Source organism: Dermacentor albipictus, chromosome 10 (assembly GCF_038994185.2).
Source record: "Dermacentor albipictus isolate Rhodes 1998 colony chromosome 10, USDA_Dalb.pri_finalv2, whole genome shotgun sequence".
NCBI classification, from domain to species: Eukaryota; Metazoa; Arthropoda; class Arachnida; order Ixodida; family Ixodidae; genus Dermacentor; species Dermacentor albipictus.
In genome coordinates this window covers 2,484,093-2,504,229 of record NC_091830.1, presented here as the reverse complement: position 1 = coordinate 2,504,229, position 20,137 = coordinate 2,484,093, and the positions used below count along the sequence as shown (strand labels likewise).

The 20,137-nt window shown below is 44.1% G+C and overlaps 1 protein-coding gene across 4 annotated transcripts; it reads right to left on the bottom strand.

Annotated features, from left to right (window-relative positions):
• Nucleotides 1-518: 518 nt before the first annotated feature.
• Nucleotides 519-19,364, bottom strand: LOC135911961 (p53 and DNA damage-regulated protein 1-like). 4 transcript variants are annotated; one of them, XM_065444330.1, is made up of 4 exons: nt 19,209-19,364; nt 14,993-15,124; nt 11,144-11,247; nt 519-736 (listed from the first exon to the last, which is right to left on the bottom strand). In XM_065444330.1, exons 2-4 carry the CDS (start codon nt 15,121-15,123, stop codon nt 567-569), a joined length of 405 nt encoding a protein of 134 aa, XP_065300402.1. In that variant the 5' UTR covers nt 15,124; nt 19,209-19,364; the 3' UTR covers nt 519-566. The 4 variants fall into 4 exon arrangements, with proteins under 4 accessions (XP_065300402.1, XP_065300403.1, XP_065300404.1 ...); XM_065444331.1 differs by having other exon boundaries at nt 19,186-19,331; XM_065444332.1 differs by lacking the exon at nt 19,209-19,364 and adding an exon at nt 17,967-18,107.
• Nucleotides 19,365-20,137: the final 773 nt, after the last annotated feature.

Sequence of the window (20,137 nt, the reverse complement as noted above, 5' to 3'; positions counted from 1 at the left end):
CAGGCTTTCTTTCTTTATGCCTCCTCCTACTATGCAGAGCACATCATTATACTTGGTATAGTTTATTGCTGTAACTTGCTTTCTTGCCAACTTTGTCATTTCGGTTTGCATTGTATGCATTATATTGCTTCACTGATATATTATGTTGGTGTCATCACTTTACAAGTCAACATATACAACAGTTTTATTAAAGTTCTTGCTTTGTTCTAATAATCTTAGTACACCTAGAGTACCTGCTGCCTTAGCATCTGAAAAAAGCTGGCAGCTTAACACAAACAAATAAAAATAAAAGAACAGTAATGGGCTGATCGCTTTTGTGGATATGAGTGAAGAGATGCTGATGCTTATCTCAACAATCTTTGTTTTCGTTCATGGTGTCCAAAAGACAAAATGACATTCACCACAACCACATAAACTGCTGCACATACCTTTCTCTTGCCTCCAGATTTGCATCCATTCATTGGAGAGGTGTTGGCCGTAAATATTGCCAGAACTGTAGCATCTGAAGAAATACTGCATGCAGCGTGGCTCACATTTATTTAAATGTACACTGTGGTACACTGTGTTTACGTACAAGGGCCTATGGCCTTGTTGATTGCCTGCATCTCTTCCCGGCTGAGGGGTTCCAGCGAGAAGCCTTGCACTTCAGGCCTGCCTTCCATTTCACGTAGAGATTGCACATTCTTCTTCAGCTTCTTCCGTAAAGATCCGATCTCATCTTCTAGCTTTTCTTGCTCTGCAAGAGGGAAATGCTGATTATTCATGTGCTAATCAGTATTTCACTCCACTGAAAATTTCGTTTCATCAAAGTTCTTCTACCTTCAGATTCGTTAAAAGCATAGTGCATAACAGGTTAAAAATGTTAATTTCATCAGTAAATTTTGTAAAGTTTACAAAATTCAGATTCTATGCACGAATTCCTTACAGGAATGCCAGATGGGAAGCCAGTATTGTATACCCAGCATACTGGAAAAGCACCTGTACAACTAGAAAGATATGCCTTATGCATAAACTATTGTCAGAAAGAACTAAAGTAAACAAACCATGTGACAGCATACTGCTGAAGGCAGACATTCAGAAGTTCAACGTTCCAACTTTTTTCAATAAAACATTTCGCATATCATTCAAATTTGAAGGGAAATTCCACCATATGTACCTCAGGATGTATGCATCGCACTTTAAATGTCATTATTTAGTGCTTTTGCTTTTGATGTGCTTCCTTAGCATGTAAAAATGTACGACAGCTCTTGAAGAGGACAAAACATCCTGAAAATAGCAAGTGGCACAGAAACACAAGGTATTGCAACACTGGGCAGAAAGTTATCACGACATAATGAATCAGCCAATTTAGACTGCCACTTGTTATTCCCATGTTTCAATTAATGGTACAGAAGAATTCACTTCTCATGCAAACTAACCAAGAAAAGAGTCAAAGGGCACCTAGCCTGAAAATAGATCCACCACATGTGCATTACACTGTGGTGAATTGAAATGCTGTCTTTTTCATTCTGCTGTAGCCATGGAAAAGATAAACAATTATGGTAATCATGGTTTTCAATTATAATTTACTGTCTCCTGCTACATTTTTCATCCAGGCACTGCATTTAGAGTCAGTTGATCTTGATGCCCACTGTCACGCAAGAAGAAATGGGCTCCACAGATAAGACAATTATTGCAGCTTGATGAGCAGAAAACATCAAGGTAGAAAATTTTAACACAGTGGAATCAGAATCGGTTTTTACTGAGATGATTAGAAAGCTTACAAGATGTTAATACACAGAAGGAGGTTCCAAAGTCAAAGACTGCAATGGGACCTCCTTTACAAAGCAAACGTAATAAAACAAAAATTACAGCAGTTTCAACAAATTGTTAACATGGAAGAATGACAGGTTTTAGTATGAATAGCATGACTGAAAAATTACATGTGTGTAAATGTAATGAAAAAAAGCACTGTAACATAATCTCGTTGACAACTAATAAAGTAACGGCATAGATGACGTGACGAATACAGTATAATTTGCTCACTCGAACGTATATGTCAGGCAGAAATAGAAACCTAATGGTATGGCAATGAAAATGAAATGAAGGCACCCTGAAAGAATGGTTGTGAGTATGAACTAGGCCTCAGTATTCAACAAAATGTAATCTTTTAGTTGTTTCTTGAATTCATGAATTTTAAGTGTTTTTATATCTAATGGTAGTGTGGTACAGAATGCGATAGATGAAAAATGGATGATCTGCTTGCCTCTCATTGGCAACTGCTGTCAACTCTCATTGGCAACTGCTTCTGTGAGATGGGCTAACGGTCCTACCGCCCTTTTTCTTTGTCTCTTTCGCCTATAACAATCGAGACGAGGTGCTTGTTCCTCAGTCTAGGCTGTAATCACTAAACCTGATAGAACAGTAAGACTCCGTACGATGCAACGCTAGTCTGGGCCGTAACCACTTAGTGGTAGTACAGTGAGACTCAGTTGGTCGTATGTAGTGACAGTTGTCCTAGGCTCTAACTTAAGAAAAGCAGAAGAGTAAGGCGCTGTTTACTTGTATGTTTTGCATCAGTGTTCTTTTGCTAACTCTGTATTTGACTGTGTAAATATTTCCATTGCAATATATCTTCAAGTTTTGTTACCTCCAACCTGCCTACTGCTTCATCAACGCCGATAATCACATTGAAGAGACTTTGGTCTACTTCAAGGAGAAAAGAACACAAAAACTTAACTGCACCCCAGCTGAGCCTATGCATGAATAGTAATACAGACGACCTCTTAAACTCCTGAAACACAGACAAGGAGAGCTTTGCTTTTAAAAAAAATTGCCAATTTTGCAAAAGCAACAAATCTCAATGGACACTGACCTTCTACAGCAAAGGCAAGAGAAACATCCAGATGCGTGTTCGCTGCCATAAATTGCCGTAACATAACGTGCACTGCAAATGTTACTTTAGTAGGAGTTTGATGAAAAGTAAATTTTATAACGCTGCTCATCATGGTGAACCTCCACAGTCTTGGAGGAGTGCAATTAGATTCAGAGAATCTGAAATTGGAAGACACAAAACAACTTGCAACAGATCCCAGTGGAGGCTGTCGTGGACAAATAATCCAAGAAAGCCCGATCTTCACAGCAACACCAGGCAAACTGCAACATGCCTTCGTGTACTTATAAGTAAAACCTTGCTAACTTGGATTTCACAGGACTGAAACAAATGACCGAATTAACTGAATGTCGAATTATCGAGGTTATCAAGAAAACAATAAACAAATGCTTACTAAATCAACACGCTTTTATTTACTGAATCAGCAAATTTGCACAAGAGCAGTGCGGAAGCTGGACTTATCTCGTGACTGATTAGTGCTTGCAGCAGTGAAGGCCTCGTGACTTGCTTTGCGGCGCACGTCTTCATCTGAGTGTTTTCACTACCACGTGCACATCCCAATTATTTTATCGCCAGTGAGCTGGTCGCCAACAAATCATTTGTCCATTCTGATGTAGCTAGTACTCTTCATCCTTGACAGCTTTGCATTGTTTGCCGTAACCGCTACAGGCGAAACCGTGGTTGCAAGGTTCATGCACGGCAGCCTTGCGGTTCTGAAGGCAGGCGGCTGACATTCGCACAGAGTCCCAATGAAACCATTGTCTCCTACAATAACTGCAGATGAAACCACGGTCTCTATCGACGCAATCATGGATAGCGACTACACAGTTTTGAAGGCACGTGGCCAACATGTGCACCGAGTCAGAACACCGGTTGCAGGCATGTACGCAGGATATTTTCGGGGGGAGGGGGGGGTGCTAACCCAAGGCAACTTGTCTATGTAAATGAGGGGGAGGGTACTTTCACTAGTACAAATGTGAATAATGCCCACCATTCGCCATAAAGACGTAAACCCACAAAAGATAATTGAAATAACGTGTATCTCACAGGTGCGCCTGTGAGATACACCTCTTTATTACTTGGCAAACAAAGAACCACATCAAATGGACTCACGCAAGAAAGATGCGCAGGAAGAACCTTGCCAAGAACAAGTTAACGAGCAAAAGTCCAGAATAAAGATTTCTAGTAGCGTATTTTGAATTAGCTCTGGAAGAATTATAGAGAAATGTATATTTGCGGAACAATCGCAGTTCTTTTGGATTCCTCCTTTACTGCTCTACCAAGTGCCACAAAACTTGTGTTGTTATTTGGGAAGTTGCGTAGCGATGCGTTGTCACCAATCCCTTACAACTGCGTAGAGCGCAGGACATTGCGGTTCTAGACGTACTGCACCCACCACGGAAGGTTAGAAAAACACCCCATTAGCACAGCAGCAAAGCAGCTACGTCAGACGGCTCAATTGATAACTGTAGAAGTCATTCAAAACACACGGAATTATTCTCCACTTCCGGCGGCATTTTCTCTGCTTCTTTTTTAAATAAAAAGATGTTCATCCACAAATATTTTCACAAGCAATCTATGTTTTACCTCCCTGTTCGACTGTTGCTTGCGACCCTTTGTTTGCAGTTGCCAATTTTGCACGAAAAGTGTTGTACAATTAGGGAAAAACCAGATGAGGTAAGGGGTGACTTTGCTTATGGGTTGAATGGTTATTGCAGGGTCGGATGATGGACGATCTTTCGCAATATCTTATTTTCCACCTTATCTAAACCATGTCGCGGATATATAGTTCCGAGCATCTGCTAGCGTCGCAGCGAGCCGTCACTCGATGCAATAATGAAGCAAAAGGAAAAGTTAAACACAACTGGCGTTTCCTCCGGCCACAAGTCGTTCCACTAGCATACAGACCAGCTGACTATGAACAGAGTCCCTTTCCTGCCCCTAGATCAGCCTAAACAAAGGTTGAACTAAATAACCAAATGGAGCAATGCAGAATGAGACTTCAATGCAGCGATTGCACAGGTTCGCGGTGACCAACTGCGTGTCTGCATGCATGTCCGCGCGCAATGTTTTTTTCAGCTTTCACTGCGAGCACGTTTTCACACCATACCGTGAGCTTTATGACGCAGTATATGAGCATTTGACAATACGCAGGCAACCATTGTTACATGGACACTATCAGAGCTGTTAAGAAATAATTTCGTTATGGCTAGGCTTCAACGCCTACGCCGACTTGTGATGTGCCGTCGCGAGTGTTTTATTTTTCTTTTCTTCTAAGGTATTGGAAGCTTCAATGTAATTATTTCTCAAGTTGCATCGCACTGTATGTTTATCGGTCTTTTAAGCGAGCGATTACCGGCTGCTTCTTTTTCTTAATCCAGCACAATATTCATTGTCAGGTGCTACACAAGCATCAACACATGTCATACCTTTTTTTATTTAAGCTTTTTACCGTTCCCTCTCCATTCTAGTGAACTTTCTTTCTCTCTTTCTGTATTATTGTCACCATAGGTATTACAGTGCATATGCAAAAGACTGTTGGACCCAGTACCCGCAGGCTAGTGGATGGGTCCGGATATGCGAAATATAATAGACATTTGGTACAAGCATAGGGGGATCAATACAGGGGATGAATGCAACACATTAGCACAACAAAAACAGAAAAAAAAATATTTTTTTACATAAATTATCAAACCACAAACAACAGAACACCACGCAAGAATACAGGCACAAAATCAGTGGTTTATAGCTAATAAATAGTGCTTTGCCAAAATTTTATGTTTCTTATTTTGGAGGGTATGTTGTTCCATGTCTTAACTCTAACATATTTGCCATATGTTCTGCCATATGCATTATGTACAGGAGGCAAGTTGAAATTTCTAGTGGCAGTACTTCTGGTATGATGATGAAAAAAATATGGACACAGGGAAAAGATGATTAGGTTTTACAACACTGTTTACATAGCTAGCTGCTTTATGCTCCCGCATAAGATCGAATGGCAATACGTTTAGTTGATTGAGCAGTGGCCTGCTGGGAGTATCGGTTCTCAAGAGTGTCATGATTCTCAATGCCCGCTTTTGTATAACCAAATGGAGCATATAACAGAGTGAAGCTTCAATGCAGCCGGGCCCCATCACTGCAGTGCAGATGTTAAAGTGCCAGGCCTCGTCACTGTAGTCACTACCATCGTTACTACCTATAATGGGGCATGGGGACATTGTAGTAAGCGGGTTATTGCCCCATAGGAAACATACAAAAGTTGACAGCGCAGCAGCTTTTCATTTTTATAACCGATACATTGTTAAAACCGGTATCGTTATAAGTGGGTTTGACTGTAGATGGCGCGGTGTGTCCAGAAAGAAGTGCAAAAAAGGAGCCCAGGTGCTGCGTGAGGTGTTTCTCAGCGTTTGCATGTGCCAACAAGTTATGCATTTCAGAGGCCATGCGCAGGCTTCTTGGCAGTGTCGCTAGATGGTGCGGAGTGTTCATAGGGAAGCACAAGAGAAGAGTATCCGGGCAGCACACACCTCGTAGATAAAAATTTTCAGCAGTGGCAATGCCGTATTTACACGATTGTAAGTCACTCAAATGTAAGTCAACCCCCCTGTATTGCGTGACAGGAAAAAAAAAAAAGTAGAGAATACCCGAGGGCGCCTTCCACAACGCAAATTTATTAGTAGCTGACATGGTCATTGGACTACTCCTCTTAATTAGTGCTGCCATCGTCAGCGCTCCTACGGTCCCACAGCACGTCGTTGTCCAACGAAATTCCACATTTGGCAAACGACCGCACCATGACATATTGTGGAACAGCAGCCCACGCCGAATGCACTCAACCACACATAGCCATCAGGGAGTCTCTTTTGACAGGTCCTGTTGGCGTAAGTTCGCGGTCTTCTGCCACCAGCCATTTGTTGTACTCATGGCAGAGCAGGTCCTTAAAAAGGCAAAGATCCAGGTTTGTTTCGTGACCATGTTGCACTTCACTGGCAGGGACCGATCACGCATTTCAGCGATGTACGCCGCAAGCTTGGCCTACAGCTCCGGCAAGCCTCCAGACTTCAGCACGTGGGAAACTGCTCACTTGCCGTCACAAGTGAAAATTTAACTTCGCTGCAGTCGCCACTCTGGCACCACCCGTTCAGAAACATCGAACTTGCGGCCCGCTGCACAGTGATTTGTTTTTTTTGGCGTAAAGGATGGCAGACCTTTTGAACACTGCTGTGAACAAGTGCCAAATGATTACCGTATTTACTAGCATAATGATAGCACTTTTTTGTCAGAAGAATTGACGCAACATCAGGGGTGCGATCATTACGCAGGTTAAATTTCCGGCGAGAAGAAAAAAAAATTTTTTTCGGCCCGCATTTGCTGTGGGACACCAAAACAAAAATGTCGGCCGGCGTAGCAGGCCGAACGCGTTTTTTTTTTCTTCTCGTGAGTAAATTACATGCATTGAAACAGTTTCTTCCATATCAGTAATGAATAATATCGTTAATATCGGCAAGTTTGCGGCAATAAAGTAGCCATGTCCACTTTGTGGGGCCAGAAACAGATGGGAGCGCTTAGCTGCCAGTGACACAGAAACACATGGCTGGCATGCTGCGGAAACTGCGGCATCAGTCTTCACTACTATTCTAATACGGCACGTTTCCACTAAGGGCGGGTGAATATCTTAGCTGTGTTACAAGCGTCGCCGTATGAATAGGGCACACTTTTAACGTACCAGTGTAAACGTGGCTACTATCGTTGCCGCTCGCGATTTGTTGCGTGCCCACGACTGCAGATGAGAAGAAACGAAAGGCGCCTTTTTTGTTGTTGACCACAACCATTATAAAGCCTACACATAATAAAGGCAAGTTTGGCTGCAGCTTTTTTAGTCATGAAAATGCAGAAAGTGATGAAAGTAATGAAATGAGGCATCTACTTAAGAATGTTTGGTGCGCGCAGACCGCTTGGTTTGTCATGAAGAGTCGTTCGCATAGCATTCGACAGATGGTAAGCGCGATCAATATTAGCTAGACTTGGCACACGACATATCGCTGCGATAAGTTCGGGGTGCAATCATTACATGGGAAATTTTTAAAAATCGAATTTTGACGACAAAGTTCAGGGGTGCGATCATTATGGGAGTAAATACGGTAGTGGGCCTGGAGCATGCATGATGACTGAAGAAGCAATGAAGTAGCACGTGGCCAGCAGTCAAGTCGAACGCATCAAACCAATTCCTTTGGTCAAACTATAGAAAACACCCGTGAGCGGTGTCTGCTCTTCCCTCAACTATCAACACCACCCCTCGTTAGTGTTGTGTACACTGTAAAACTCTCAAAAATGTTGAAAAACCCTTTCGAAAAGCAAAAAAACACGCAGGATAGCAAAAATCTACGGGTAGAGCCATAGAGCAAGTATAAAATTGTAACTACGTTGTAGCTCCCATTGGTCTCTTTTTCAGCGGTGGCATGTTTTGGTTTCGATTGTAAGTCGACCCCCCACTTCTGATTTTCAAAATTAGAAAAATGGGTCGACTTACAATTGTCTAAATACGGTATATTGTGCCGCTATATTGCTTCAATGCTAAACACATTAACATCAACAGGTCATATTAAGATGGTTTCTGCCGTATATTTATTTCTCTGAACCAGACGAAAGGTACAGCACACTGAACTTGAACCGAACCAATAAAGTTAAACCTTTATATAACGAAGTAGGTAAAATCGGCATTTTGCTTCGTTACATCGAAATTTTGTTGTAGTGAAGTTCGACCTGTTATGCAAATAAGTACGGTCACCGATCTATTTCTTTTACAGGAAAAGAGGCTGCAGAATTTTCCGTATTGGGCAATCAGAAAAAGCACATTTGAATGAGAAAACAATTTATTTTGATGAATTTGGGAATCGACAACGAATGGTACGGTTTCATGCCACAACAACATCATCATCACATCAGCGGTACGAATTAGGCGAAGTCAGCCACGCTCTCGCGTGCACTTTGCCCCCGCAGCTGACAGCGCCACCTGCACTGGGACGACGCTATCACAAAAAGCGCCGGCAGAAGGGTGCGAATGCTTTGTCTGCCTATCGCTCCAACAGGTCGCTGAAACTCAAGATTAAGCAACCTCCAATACTAAATGCGCGGGAAGACAGCTAACATGATGCAACGCCATCTCGGCATGCCCACTCTTTGAACACGCAGCAGATACCTCTAAGGCAGTGTGCGCGGCTGCGTATGAGCTCAGCCGCGCTTACAGCCATAAGCAGCCATGGCCAAGACACGTGCCAGAAACCATGAAGCGCCACCTAACCCCTTCTCCCCGCCCCTCGTGGGTGCACTTAATCGCGTTACCGCGAGCAAGCTCTCCTCCCCTTATTTTTCTTTGCTAGCACGGGAAAGCGGCACTCGTGAAGCCACCATTTTTCTTGTCTCACCCTCCCACACTTTCACTCACACCTCAAGTACACAGTGCGTGGGGTGCGATAGCACCTTATCGCATTTGGACTTTATAGCGAGCATGATGCGGCTCCCCTGCGGGGGTCTCACTTGTCGCGTCGCGTGCGATTTGAGAGATGCATTTGCAAGCACGTGCTTGCAATTCAATCATTTGGCCATCGGCATCCTCGGAATTTTCTACTTATTGTCTCGGCATTCCTTTGCGGCGAGAGTGAAATTTCGTTGTACTGAAATCGCATATAAACACACTTTGTTATATTGAGGTTATAAATACATGGTGTTCTGTGGAAATGATGGTATGAAAAGTTACATACATTATATCGAGAATTTTGTTATATTGAAGTTCGTTATGGTGAGGTTTAATTGTATATTTTGACAGTACAGCGCAGTGATTCAAACTAAACAGTCACATCAATATTGAATATGCTGGCTAGTCAATAATAGGCTGCGAAGAAGTGAAGCTGCTTGGCTAGTTGGTACTACAAATAATGGAAATGGCACACGTAGTTTTTTGGTTCTCTCTGTTTGGAAGCACTGAAAAACTTTCATAATGATTCTCATGTTACACACAAACAAAAGCTGTGTGCTTTCCCAAATGGCTGCTAAGTGCATGAAATTGGTCTTGCTCACATTCGAGGCTTGAGTTCCTTCTAACACTTGGTGCATGTTAGTGGAGAACCCTGTCCACACATGAATAAGACATCCCTGAACTCTTTATTCACAAATCATAATTCTGATGAAGCAGGCACTGTCTGCAAATATTTTATCTGCAGTTAAGGCATTCTATTCTAAAACTGTGCACAGAAAAGAAAAGACTTCACATAGTTCGCTCAGCAATTTAACTCGCTTATCTTACAGCTATGTTCGCTACTTCTAACTGTTGTACCTAAACAAAGCCTACGAGGTTAAGTCGGTACTCTTTCTTTGTTATATGTAACAGTTCTAGCCTCATGCACATCTCTATTTCTGTTACTGTAACAAAGAAGAGTAGCCTGCCTGCACCTCAGCACCATCGCTATTGGTATGAGCTCGTGGTTGCTGCCCTTGGCAGAATGCTTGTGACTGCTACCCATTCGCCTGCCCTCGTTACTAATAAATCTCTTAGCAAGTGGTGGAGGTGCTGGGTTTCGACCACCCTGGAACTTTGGAGTCGCACTCTACCTCCCATCATGCCTGACGATGCATGCACTCCTCCAACTCCTCCAACAGCGCCGCCCACCCCAATCTGTGCCGGTGCCTTGCGTCAGCGAGATCCCCCCATCTTCTCCCACACAGATTACATTTACTTTGAAGATTGGATCTCCTATTATGAGCGAGTGAGTGCCCATAACCAGTGGGACGATGTTACCAAGTTGAGAAACGTCGCATTATATCTTATGAACGTTGCGAAACTGGTTTCTAAACCATGAAGCCGACCTCACTTCGTGGTTGGTCTTCAAGACCAGCTTTACCCAATTTTCGGTTGGCCAGCAGTATGAAAGCTTCGTGCAGAGCAACATTTGCACACACGATCCCAAGAGGTCGGAGAGAACTTCAGAGCTACATTGAGGGACATTGCTGACCTTCCCTAAGTCCTAAGTAGACTAATACTAAGTCTAAGTCCTAATACTAAGTCCTAAATAGACTTAGCATTTTACTAGCGATGTTTATAAGTTACAACTTTGTTGATGTGTTTGCTAAGAGTTCTGAGAGCACACCACCCAAATAGTACCTGATTTCAAGTACATTCTAAATGTACACCTTTAAGTATGCTCATATTATACCTGGTGTTGAATGCTTCAGTATGTAAAAGTGAGCAACAGTGCGTGAATTAGAAGCACTTGCCTTGTTCAAGAAGCTCCTTGGTCCGCAGCTTCGGAATTTTCATGAACATGTTCCCGATGCAAACCCAAGGCCTGTGGACATCCTCCTCCAAGTGTTGCAGTGCTCTAAACATGCAAAGGTGTCAATGTCAGCACACACAGTGCAACGCACCAGCTGCTCATTCCTCGAGGTTCAGTTTTTTACCATGCTTGAGTATTTCAACATTATTATATTACCACCATTCACGAATGAAAAATTTTGTCATGCAAAAATTTGCTGAGTTGGTTGGACGTGATGGACTACATTTCTAGTAACACTGCTGTAAATGATACATACGGCTGCTTTTGCAATGTTTATACAATTTATTGGCTTTCAATAGCCTCGGCTGCAAGGTATAATGATGAAGCAAATTTAATGATCTTACAGTAAAAGCTCGTTATTCCAACTCATTAATTCGAAATTTTGGATAATTCAAAGTAGCCGCCGTGGTCCGCCCAGCAGTGCATTGAAAGCAATATGTAATACAGCCCGGTAATCCACACTGAAATCCGCACCGCCACCGATAATTACAACTCCGCACCATCGTAGCAGGGGAGAGTCGCCGTGCTGGCCATGCAGCTTTGCTGTTTCCATCTGCAGCCCTTTGTTCAGGCCTGACTGGAGAGTTTCCGCCTGGCCAGGCATGGCCAACGCCTCTGTTGCAGCTGACTTCTCTCCCGTGAGGTTCCGTACAAAGCTCAAGGGCGATAAAATCATCGCAGTGCACCGTATGATGTATGTGCGAGCGAAAGCATGCGGTGGTGGGCCGGTGAACGCGGTTAAATCTCGCGGGCACGAGCGAGGAAGGCTGGGCAGATGCGCGCCCTCTCCCGTTACTCGCGAGGCACAGGGGTGAGAAGGAGGGAGGAAGGGGAGCGACGTTCTTTTCCAGCAGCTGCTGCTTACGGTGCGTCTACGCAGGCGCTGTATCTTGAAAGCGGTCTGCAAAGTGGCCAAACTGCGTGCCCGCGTGGGCATAGGCATGGGCCTCATCTTCAAAGCGATCTGCGATCTTTGCAGAGTGTGCAAAGTGCCAGTAGCTTCGTATACACTGTGCTTTCTACGCTTCGTTCGCGTTGAAGTGAGAGCTGTACGAAGGTCAATTCACTTGCTGCTACTGCTACGATACCTCACTCCAGCGTTTTTCAGCGAGTTTCCATGGTCATCGAGCAAGATGTGTTCAGGTTTACCTGTGTGCACGTGACACCGTACTTGTTAATTTAGTTAGTACGCGAATGTTTGCGAGCTTATATGGCTGACAAAACTACTATGCTTACTTCGTATAGCTATCTATTGATTTGCTGTTGCAATCGATGCTTCACTTTTAGGGTGAAACTGCAACATTTTTTTTTTCTCCACATCAGTCAGCGTGACAAACGTGCGGATGGACCACGAGCCCTCTCGACGTCGGGCACGTCGGACCGCATTGGCCGCGTCCGGCTAAGTTGGCTGCGCCAATGCTGTGAAGTATAGACCTTGTTGGTCACGTCGACGTAACATAGCGTTAGTGCGTGCATGCTCACGCCACATCGGACTATATACGCGCCTTAACCGAGCCACCTTTTTCTTGAACTTTCATTAGTTCGAATTTTGTATAATTTGAATTTACGTAGCATCCCCGTGGAATTCGAATTAATGAGCTTTTACTGTAATGTCAAATTTTTCAGTTCTTGAAATGCGGCTGGCAAGTGAAGAGTAGAAATTTTCCAAATATCGCACTTGGGCGTACGTATACTGTAGTGTCCTTTTATTGTCACCTCCCTGCCTTTTGATCTGGCCGGCTAAGAAGGTTTGTTGTGGCACATGCTTTTTACCAAAGTTGCCTTTCACACTGCTAAGGACTACCACTACTTGCCAGCTTGGCAGCAGCGGTGCCATAGCAAAACTGGACATTAAATCAATCTATTTGCAGATGTGGCTAATGTTAGCACAAGCTGCACCCCCCTGTTAGAATGCGCTTTACCAAACTTATGGCACTTCCCCGAGGCAGTGAACAATAAAGCTTCCACAACATCGGCATGGCATTTTATCGCTGCTTCTAATGAATGACACCAGTACTGAGCAGCACCAATGCTGCTGCAGTGAAGTGGATAGGTAAATGAAGTCTCTTCATGATTGGGGCTAAGGCCCCTTGCTCCTGAACTGTTTTTATTTATGAACTATAGCATGTTTAAGTGAATATTGCTATCACCACATAAAAGCGAGAGTGATGTGGCATCTGGCAGAAAGTATTGGAGCCACAATTTTAACAAAAAAAACGCTACGAGATGGTACAGTGAACATGCAGTGAAGAATTCTAGACCCAGTCATTGAACCATCTTTATACAGCAGTGGACGCACATGCTATATGGGCCAGGGCAGTCGCAAGCAGGAGCTCCATGTGCTATCCCCATTCGAGTTATGGCAGCTCTACCAGCACCATGCCTGCCACAGGCTGCTCTTGAATGTGGCACCAGATTTGTTACCTTTCTGGGAAATGCGTACAATTGGATCCACATCACATTTCAGAGGAAACATACCTTTCATAAATACAATGCCCTTGATTTCTATTCTGGCTTCAGGATTCAATAAGACAGTGCCACAAGGTTGCAACACACTGCTACCGAAATAGCATGACTTATACCCCAGTAAAATAGGCAAATTTAGTGTTACTTCGCCATCAGTCATATCATAAGCCAACAAACACTTACTCTAAAGACAACATAGGAGAAATGACTTGGGCTTAATAAATAAAATAAACGATAAATTAAAGGAAATTAAAGTGGATGAAAAAACAACTTGCTGCAGGTGAGGAACAAACCCACAACCTTCGCATTTCGCGTGTGATGCTCTGCCAATTGAGCTACCGCGGTGCCGTTTCCCCATCCACTTTCTTGGGTATTTATGTTTCCTAGAAGAACCCTGGGAGTGTTAGCCAGCGCCACCACTCACAGACCTTGGTGGCAGACATGGAACGTCCTTTTTGCCGCAGGCGTCGCAAGAACGTGATCTTTTTGGTTGAAGGCAACTGGTCAATAAACCTACACATGCTACCTGAAAGCATCAATGTTGCCGGATTTGAGACCCTCGTTATGTAATAAATGAGAACAAAGGGGGTTAACTGAGGGGCCCGATTTTTATTAGTCGTATCATAACTCCAGCGTTTATTACCATCGCCATCAGCGTTATTTGTGGCTGTCAAATGGCAAGGTTTAGTGACACTTGCTGTAGAACGCATGTGCCAGCAAATGCGTTCGTCGAACTTACTTCCTTGTGTCAAAGCATAGAAGTGTGTAGCCTGAATAGCAGTGCTTGAAAAATAAAGTTATACTCAATGCAGGGTTAGCACTAGTTCCGAACCTATTTTCTTTTTGTGTGTGTGATTTCAAATAGAACCATCACCATACCATAAGTAGTCATCTGCTGTTGAAACTTTCATTCTCCTTCTGCTTGCCTTGGCTGCAATACTGTCTTGTATTGGATTGTGACGATTGAGCATGTGAACACACTTGCCACAAATTACTTTATTTACACTACACACTAAATACTGCGCTTACTTATGGAGAATTTAGTGTTATTTTGGAAACATAATATAACAAATACATGAGGTGCATGCTGATCTGACCATCGACATTGCCATCAAAGCCGAAGGACCCTTTACCTTCCCATCTAGCAGTGCGCCGCCAAAGTGACTGACATTTCGTACAGCGAATTGCGCTTGCACAAAGTGCCCCTAAATTTGCCCGTCTGACCGGGGCATTACCAACTTTCACATGTCCCCACACAGGATTTTAATATCAAATGTCATCATTTTAATATCCTACAACAAGATGTGGAATGTGCAAGACGTACCTTAGAGCTTCTCTGTTCTTTTGTCGTCGTCGGTCAAGCTCAACCACTTGCTCTTTGTCAGCTAAGATTGTCTCGGCAGTCGATTCAATGTCTGCCAAGTACTGCTTCACCCGTGCTGTTGTAGGATTCATTCTGTGAAAACAATGTGTTTGGCATTTACAAAAGTAGCACAGTTAAAAGGCCTCTTTCAGCAAGACATTTCTCCAATAATTATCCAATAGCTGTTAACTTGAACAAAGGCATTGCATATTCCCAGGTTCTAACGGCACTACCAGTTCAATTCCTTGCTTAGCACTACAGCGCTGTCTGAATTGCAGAAAAATATTTGCAGCATGCAAAAAGAAACATAGCACTGCTAGGATTCTAAGTTAAGCACCACATCCTCCATGCAGGAACTGCCTCATACTCCACAAAATCATAATAGATGCAAACTGAAAAGTGATGGACGAAATGTGCTTTGCTCTTCAAGCAAGAGCAGAACTACAAGAAGGCTTTCAAGGCTCAAATAGAGTTCAATCCATTTACAAGACTTGAATGTAACATTGCATTTATTTATATCCTGAAGGTTAAAATATGTGAACAGACTAAAATACAGGCAAGTACCACTCCAAGCACCACTGTTTATAGTACTTACCAACACTCTCCCACTCTCTCTGCCAACATTCTGTACTAACAACAATAACAAAATTTCTCCCTCATTCTCCTTTTCTTTGATGGGCAGCTGTGAACTAAATAATTAAGCCACAAAACCTCGATCTCTAAAGGGTATCTGCAAAGTATTACAGCAGTGCACACCACAAGAATAGCTGGAAACTTAAATGAAAGCCCATGCACTCTGCTCCTCAATGGAGCCACTTTATCCAAATCACGTGCAATGGTGTTACTATGTCATGCACAATCTATGAAGCTCATATGATTGCGTGACATGATCCTGCAGCAGCGAGAACTTGGAAATTCCTGTGACCCACAGGGTGCACAGAACCACCTCTGAAAATACTCTGTGCAATAAGTACATGATGAAAAAAAAGAAAAAAAAGTTAGGTCCTCAACACTTATGTGGGAGAATGACAATCATGTGTGTTGGTTGAGGTGACGGGGTCTGCGGTAGGGAGGGTGGCTTGCCTTATTACATAATGGCCACCCATCTTTGCTTTGCTTCTATATTGGCTACTACACTAGTAACATTTGAAAATTAATTGAGGTAAAACACTCTATGAATGGCACTTCACAACTTCGACCATATAATCAAATTTCTGACGAGGCTAGGTGAGAAACTCAAAGAAAACACAAACATAGAAACCAATGCACCTTGAGCAGACTTTCTCATGCTCATTTAGCGACCCAAGAATCGTGTTTGATATAACTATACAACATAGCATGAGTGCTTATGTTTCAATAATGTTCTTACATAATAACAGAGAAACACAGCAGTGTTGTAGCAAACCATTGTGACAAACAAAACATAGTTTGCCAGATGTGTCTGGTTCCATCACTCTGAGGGTGATTCCGGTCTAAAGTGTCATGGCCTCCCCATCTGCACTAGAGTGCTGCGACACCATTCCCTCCAAACAATTGTAGGATACCCCATGGCTGGCACCCTACACATATATTAGTATACATACCAGTGTGCACACTAGAGGAGATGTGTCACACAGATAACTTTGTTATTACAGTGATTCAAAGCATAGATGCAAGTCCCAACGAGTTACCTGCCATAACAAGGTTTCCTGTGCCTACTGGTGTCACGCACCTTTGCAACTTTCTCAAGCTCTAAATGGTACTACTATGCATCCATTCAGAAACAAGAAAAAAGGAATTCCTGCTTTGTTGACATTTAATGTGAAACATCCTCCGCATCATTCTTGGCATTTTGTAGGTAGTAGGTTCCTGCCTCACCTCACTTTAATTAAGAGAAAACAGTATGTGACCGATGATGGAATAGAACTGCCGTGGAGTAGTGCCACCCGCCTGGTGCTCTAACCACTAGGCCATGCTCCAAATGCAGCCACCTCTTTGAAACATTCGGCGCATGCGCCATGTGGCACTTACTCAACTTCTTTTCTCATGCCAGCTCACATTTTCAGGCACCGTGTTAGATTGCACTATTTCGCGGACCAGTCCACATTTTCCTGCACTTTCCTTGGAGCAGTTTACGCTATGTAGAAACTACGATTTTCTGCCAACTTCATGATTGCCCAAGTTAATAGTGTTTTAAGATTTTTTTTTGCTGGAGTACAAATGCCATCATGGTTTTAGCATACATCACATGACATAGCCATAGGTATGTACGAATGCATGTCAAGTAGTCGCTGATAGCATCCCAATCCATGTTTCTCTTGCTTACGCTCGCCCACTACCCACGTAGAACCCAACAATCGTCATGTCGTAAGCTCGCATCGAACGGCGGGCATAGATGGTTGTCTTCGTGCTGCTGTCGTCACATACATGTACGCTCACAACCCACACACACACTACTACCCAATTTACACAAACACATTGGTTCACCTGGTAATGCTGGGTGGCCAGGTACCTGCAAAATGCTTTGCATAACATTATTTCCCAGTGCATGGGATCAGCACATTTTTTTACAGATACAGCTTGCACACTGCAGGAAAGTTCTGCACAAGAGGAATAACTGACATTTACCATCTGTCAGTGAATGCATTCATTTGTGAACGTCTTGTTGGCAAGAGGCTAAAAAGTTCAAAATGTATTTATAGTGGATAGTGGCTTCAGGGAAGCTTGCCCTTTATTTAATAAAGATTAAACATTATGTGAACGCCATGCACTGCTTGTAAACCTGCCAGAAAATGTGCTGTAAATTCCTGGACGATAAACAGTCTGCCCAAACATACACAAATGTCAATCCAGCCAATGAAACAATATCGAGCATGAAGTGTCCCATGTTCTAGTGCTATCATTGCTGTTGAATGGATAACCTTTTTCCATTCACTACAAGAAGCTCAATACTCACGAAGAGTGCTCTTTGCTGCAGCTAGTGGAAGGACCGTCGAAATTCGATCTCCATTCGTTTCATTCTTCGAGAGCGGCTCTCCTGTTCTTTCCGCTTGCTCTTCAGCGATTGTGCCGTACCTTCACGCGAATCTTTTCCACGCACGTTTGCAACGGCGGCTCTATCATGTGGTGCAAAATGCGTCACTCGGGGAGTGGACGCCTCGACTCCAAGTCCGCTGCGGTCGCGCTTGAACACAGTTTTCACGGGGAACTTGCGTCCCTGCTCCCGCACTCCGAACCCTTTCTCCCTGTTCCAACCCATACCGAGAAGCATTTGGAAACCGGCGTTGTTCTCGGAAATCCCGTAATGCGTCAGGCCCGGTGCGCTATCCCGTCTCAGGTTAAACTGATGCACTATTGAAGTTTCGTGAGTGTTCATTTCTGAGGGAGTGAAGCAACTGCCGCACACGCGGCATAATTGCTCTGGATGGCGTCGAGAATCATCAGCCTGCCGCTCCGTGCTCAGAATGATCTCCGCCTTGGCGAGTTTTTCTGGCTTACAGAGCATTTCAACGACTTCAACATGCCCACGCTGAGCAGCTAGTTCGATGGCGGTTTTCCCTTGCGCATTTGTCAGGTACTTGCTCGCGCCATTATTTAAGAGATACTGAACGCTGGCTACGGCACCCTCAAAACAGGCACACATAAGAGCAGTCCAACCGAAAATATCAGTGACGTTTACATCAACGCCAGAACCTAGACAACGCTTTAGCTCTAAAATATCACTACTCTGAGCAGCAATGAAGTATTCACTGACTTTTACAGGTTTCACCGGTTGAAAATGCAATGTTTTGCGCCCGTGATTTCGACCTGCGCACGTCGAAGTCACCGGCTCGACAACGGCGACAGACGTTGACGGTTGCGACACAGTGTCGTCGTAGAACTTCCTAGCAGCGTCTCCGCTCAACAGCTGCGCTGTGTGCGTATGAGGGGCAAGAACGGCGTGCGCTTTATCGGCACCTCGCACAAATGCAAGTTGCTTAAACACAGACATAATGAAGGGGGTCGTAGAAGGCCAACACTCCTCGGGTTTCCTTCAGAGAGACTGAACTGGACGAGAGTGGGGAGACAGCATCTACCACAACCTATTACCCGCAGTAACGGTGCTAATAAACATCAACACCGCGAACACGTTTCAACACCATTTTTCCTGCCTTTTCAATACGAACCATACGTGCCTGAACTAGAGAGGCTAGAATACCTGAACTACGGTTGAGTGGGACCAGCCGCGCATCATGGCGCATGCTTGGGACCATAGAGTTTTGGACCGAGCATAGAGTATTCAGAAACTCTATGGAACAGAGGCACGCGCGACGACGAAAAATACTGTGGCGGCGCTGCCATCGAAGTGTATTGAGCTGCATCAAGGTCGCGCCGTTGGAAACTGCTGGTGATTCTGCTCCGCGGGGTCGTTCGTAGCGCTTCGCGCGCTGCTCTTCGCAATCAGACCGCTCAAATTGTGTTTATATTTGGATATGACATATATACAGTAAAAGCTCGTTAATTCGAACCGCTAGGGGAAGCCGCTTCAGTTCGAATTAACGAAAGTTCGAACTAACGAAAGTGAAGGAGAGTAACAGTACACTGCGATTTGGAAGCAGTAGGGCATGTCAGAAATTTGGCGTTTCAGAAAGTGATGGCGTGTGCCACGAGCACACGCCACCTTCAAGTAGAAGCTCTGGGTGCACAACCGATGAAGACTGCCGAGACAAAGACGCTGAACACGTGAAGGTGGCGAAGGCCCTGATTCGTTGGTTCTTGATTGCAAGCGCAGCTGCGACGTACTTGATTAGCTGTGTTTTGGCGCTTGCCGTGCCATCTCCGCACAACATTAGCAGCTGTACAAGATTTGCGAAGCCTCCGAGATTCGCAACGGGCAAGAAGTCTCGGAGGTTACGTAGAAGGGAAGGGCGGTAGCCGCCGCTGCCTTCTGGCTGACCCCGCGTCGGTTAGATTTTTTTCCGATTTTGCCTTCTGTCGCCATTTTCTCCGTTTCGGAGGCAATACAGCCTTGTGTGTAGGCAGTAAGCGCGTTTCTCTGGCCGTGTGCCAGGCGAGCGTAGTTCTAATTATCCGTGAGGGAACCTTCTCGCGTTCGAATTAACGGACTTTTTTGTACATAGACTTCTG